Here is a 4,613-nt window from a genome sequence, read left to right as displayed (position 1 = left end):
TCCACCATAGCCCATCGGCTAGAATGGATGGCTACGAGTTGTGGGGTTTAAGTCCCACCATCTACCTTTTCATTAAAGACTGCAAAGGGAAAAGAGCCCACCCACGGCCTTGGGAAGGGGATCTTGGCTGCCCAGCATTGTCCACCCCATGAAAAAGGCGGGCGCAATGTCTTTTTGTCGCATGGCACATTGCCCTTGTAGAAGAAGGCTGGCGGGCGGGGAAGCCTCCGGTCTGTAAAGACCCTAAGTCAAACTGGCACACGCACCGTCGAACTTTACACACGTGTGCACATGAGTCCGAAAAAACAGGGTACAATGTAATTGCACCTTCAAAATTAAAATTTAAAGGTATAAATACCTTGGTCTACACACATTAACGATGGACTTCAAATGCGTGGCCTGTTTAGCTGTAGACTTGTAGAGATGGTTGCAGAGAGGCCGCTAGATGTTGATTGCGGCCTCGCCTGCGACTACTACTACTACTGCATGTGTTACCATACTTCGTGTCATGCGGACTCGTCACAGCCAGCTTTCGGAGGTATGCAGCTTCAAGGAAATGCCTGAGCAGGAAAAGCCACCCACATCGATGATGAAGGGGATGATGGAGGGGATCGATGATGCCTACCAAATAGAGGCACTGTGCAATCGAGGAGAGCTAGACATGGCGCTAGATATTGTCCTGTCTCACATGGGCATGGGTATGCCCTCCGATAGAGTGTATGTGTGTCTGCTCAAGGCATGCCACAGAGCGAAGGCCCTCCCCCAGACCAGGCGTCTCCATTCCCATCTTGCCCTTCACAGACAACCAAGCCTTACAGGTCTCCTTGGCAATTACCTGGTCATTGCCCTTGCCAAATGCGGTGCCCTTCACGATGCCGGTCAATTACTTCAAAGCTTATCCCACCGCACTGTCCACTCCTGGACAGCCTTGATATCTGGTTATGCTGAGCTTAACAGAGGTCAGGATGCCCTTACAGCATACTCCCTCATGCAAGCCGATGGTCTGGAACCCGACCACTACACCTATGTTGCCCTTTTCAAAGCTTGTGGTACCATACCCGACCTCGAAAAGGGCATACATTTACATGCCCTTGCTAGGAAGAAGGGCTGCACTTCAATCTCTTTTGTTGGGAACACCCTCGTGCGTATGTATGGAAAATGTGGAAGCATTTTAGAAGCGGAGAACGTGTTTAAAGAGCTGGCTGAGCACAATGTTGTGTCATGGAATGCAATGCTGTCTGCCTATGTGGAGCATGGCCATGAAGACAAGGCTATGCAGCTGTACAGGCAGTTGCTAGAGGAAAGGTTTAGCCCTGACCTGATAACATTTGTGAGTGCTCTTCAAGCATGTGGCAGTCTTGCAAAGAAGGATGAAGCTAATCGTATGGTTTTCATTGAAATTGGCCAAGCGTTACATGCCAATGCCTGGAGGAAGGGCTTTGCTTCTGATGTCTATATTGGTAGCACACTTGAGAGCATGTATGGAAAGTGTGGGATCATCATTGAAGCAGAGAATGTTTTCAACAGGTTGTCCCACCACACTGTCGTGACATGGAATGCAATGCTCTCTGCATACGTGGAGCAGGGTGAAGGCAGAAAAGCTTTACAGTTGTACAGGCATATGCAAGAGGAAGGCGAGAGTCCAAACCAGCAGACTATTGTGATTGCTCTTCAAGCATGTGGTGTTCTTGCAGAGAAGGAAGAAGCGCTTGAAGTGGAGGCACAATCAACTAAAGTGGTGTCTCTGAAGATTGGTCAGGCATTGCATGCAGATGCCGCCTGGAGAAAGGGTTTTGTTTCAAACCCTTTTGTTCATAATACCCTTGTGAGTATGTATGGTAGGTGTGGGAGTCTTGTTAAAGCAGAGATTGTATTTGGTGGGTCATCCAAATGTGAGGTTGTGTCATGGAATGCGATGATCTCAGTGTATGTTGAGCAGGGCCAAGGGGACAAGGCTTTGAAGTTGTACAGACAGTTGCAGGAGGAATGCGATCATCCAAACCTCCTTACATTTGTGATTGCGCTCCGAGCATGTGGCACCCTTGCAGAGAAAGGAGCAGCAGTTTTTGCTAAAGGGGAATCAAATAAAGTAGTGTCTTTGGAGATTGGCCGAGCACTACATGCTGATGCACAGAGAAAAGGCTTTGCTTCACACATTTTTGTCGGTAACACCCTTGTCAGCATGTATGGAAAGTGTGGAAGCATTGCAGAAGCCGAGCATGCATTTTCTGGGTTGCCAGAGCGCAACATTGTGTCATGGAATGCAATGCTCTCAGCATATGTTGATCACAGTGCAGGTAACAAGGCCTTACAGTTGTACACACAGATGCAGGAGGAAAGTGAGAGTCCAAACAAGCTTACGTTTGTGCTTGTGCTTCAAGCATGCGGCATCCTAGCAGAGGAGGAAGAAGCTTTTGTTCCAGAGGCACCTCTGGAAATCGGTCAGTCATTGCATGCCCTTCTTAAGCAGAAGGGTTTGACTTCAGATGTCTGTGTTGGTTGCACCCTTATGAGTATGTACGGTAAATGTGGGATAGTAGAAGCAGCAAAGATTGTGTTCAATGAGATGCCGCTCTACAATGTTGTGCCATGGAATGCAATGCTTTCAGCATACGTTGAACAGGACCAAGGAGACAAGGTCTTAGAGTTGTACAGAAATATGCAAAAGCTTAATATTACTGTGACTGATATTACTCTTGTCTGTGTACTGCAAGCGTGTGGTGGAACAGGTTGCCTGGAGATATGTGGACAGCTGCATTTCAGTATTGTCTCCACTGGTTGTGATCTGAGTCCTGTAATGGCTAACACTCTCATATATGCATATCGAAGTTGTGCGAGCATTATAGATGCCCTGGTGGTCTTTGATGGACTGCCCCAGCATCCTGTTGTGTCATGGAATGCATGCATTGCAGGCCATGCACATGAAGGCAACTGTGTAGCAAGTGTGCATATGTTTGAGAAAATGCAACTGGCAGGTAAGAAGCCCGATGAGATCACATTCCTTTCACTTCTCACTGCTTACAGTCATGCTGGCCTTGTTGACAAAGGTGTGGAGTACTTCAAATCTTTAAGCAGAGACTACGGGGTGACTCCAGACTTGAAACACTATGCCATTGTAATAGATCTCTTTGGCCGGGCAGGAGACTTAAAGGGGGTTGAAAACATCATATGCAGAATGCCGATGCAAGCAAATCTATCCATTTGGTTGTGCATACTGGGTGCTTGTCGTACACATGGCAATGTGGAGTTGGGAAAACATGCATTTGATCATGCAGTAAAACTACACCCCACAGACACTGCCCCATATGTTCTGATGTCAAACATCTATACTGATGCTGGCCTGCAGGAGTGTGCAAATGAGGTGAAAAACTTGAGCTACATAGAAAATTCAGGGAAGAAGCCTGATCAGAGCTGGGTTGAGAATGAGGAAGTACACACACTTAACATTGGAGATTACAAGCATTGGCAAGAAAGCACTCTTATGAACTGCTAGTAACATGATGCAGACGAAGTAGAAGCATGGTTCTTGTGTGCAGTCACTCAGCACAATGGCTCTAGCATTTGGACTGCTTAGGATAGTCACAGAAAAACTAATGTGAGCGGGAAACTTGCATGTGGTTGAGCCTTGAGATAGTGATCTCACAGAACCTTGATGATCAGGAAAGAAAGTCAGTCACAATGAAAAAGGCCTGTCACGTTTTGCGAGTGCTCCCAATGTCCTCGCTTTTTCCCAGTTGCGCAGCGCTGGTAAGTGTTCGGAGTGAGAAAAAACGTTGATTTTTTTTATATAAATATTAAGCCTTGTTAAATTTAAAAGATTAATATTATAGACTTTATAGAGAGAGAGAGAGAGAGAGAGAGAGAGAGAGAGCTAGCTAAATATTCGCTTCTCTTCTCCACGTCCACGACTAATTCTAGCTTCTCTCAGATCAGTGGCCAACAGTGGGCAGAATCGTTAAATTCCCTTCTTCTCTACTGTGCGCAGCCGGTGGGTTCTTACTATGAAAGCCTCATTTCGTTTTTTAAAGCTTAATAACATTTGCTTAGAAAGCTTATAATTATAAGCTTTATAGTAAGCTTTATGGTATAAAAGCTTATAAAAGCTTTAAAATTCTATCTTTAAAAGGTTTCAAAAAGGGGATTCAAAGAGAAAGAGCTCAAATTTCATAAATAAAAACAAATTCAGATTGAAAAATATTCACAGAAAAATTTCAGAAAAAGATTTCACCTCTTCTTACAAAAAATTGAGAGAGCCTTTTGCAATAGATTTTTAGACATCCAAGAGCATCAAAGAAAACTTCAGCAAAAATTATTATCCTAGTTAACTTCTTTGATAAATTTTCAACTCTTTTTACGACTTCTTTAACGAGTTATTATTTGAAATTATTGTCGACATCAAGGCGTTATTGGATTATTATTCTTCATTGGATGCCATCAACTTCGAGTGCGTCAACAAGGCTTCTTTCGAATATATGGGACTCAGATAAGTTTGTTACTTTTTTTATTTTATTTCTGCACTTTCATATTATTTTGCTTCATTCTTCTATAATGGCAACCTATCCTCTATCCCCAACCATTTAAGAATAACTTCAGTCACTTCAAAATCAGATTCT

General features: G+C 44.3%; 1 protein-coding gene across 1 annotated transcript; it reads left to right on the top strand.

Moving 5' to 3' along the window:
- Nucleotides 1-376: 376 nt before the first annotated feature.
- LOC147605925 (pentatricopeptide repeat-containing protein At2g33680-like) lies at nucleotides 377-3,816 on the top strand. The gene has a single exon (XM_086792761.1). The coding sequence runs from the start codon at nucleotides 446-448 to the stop codon at nucleotides 3,491-3,493; it is 3,048 nt and encodes a 1,015-aa protein (XP_086648887.1). The 5' UTR covers nucleotides 377-445; the 3' UTR covers nucleotides 3,494-3,816.
- Nucleotides 3,817-4,613: the final 797 nt, after the last annotated feature.

This window comes from Cibotium barometz, chromosome 58, assembly GCF_041138505.1.
Source record: "Cibotium barometz isolate CiBa-2024 chromosome 58, ASM4113850v1, whole genome shotgun sequence".
In the NCBI taxonomy this organism is placed as follows: domain Eukaryota; kingdom Viridiplantae; phylum Streptophyta; class Polypodiopsida; order Cyatheales; family Cibotiaceae; genus Cibotium; species Cibotium barometz.
Note: the sequence above shows the minus strand (reverse complement) of the source record. Positions and strands in the feature narration are given on the sequence as shown.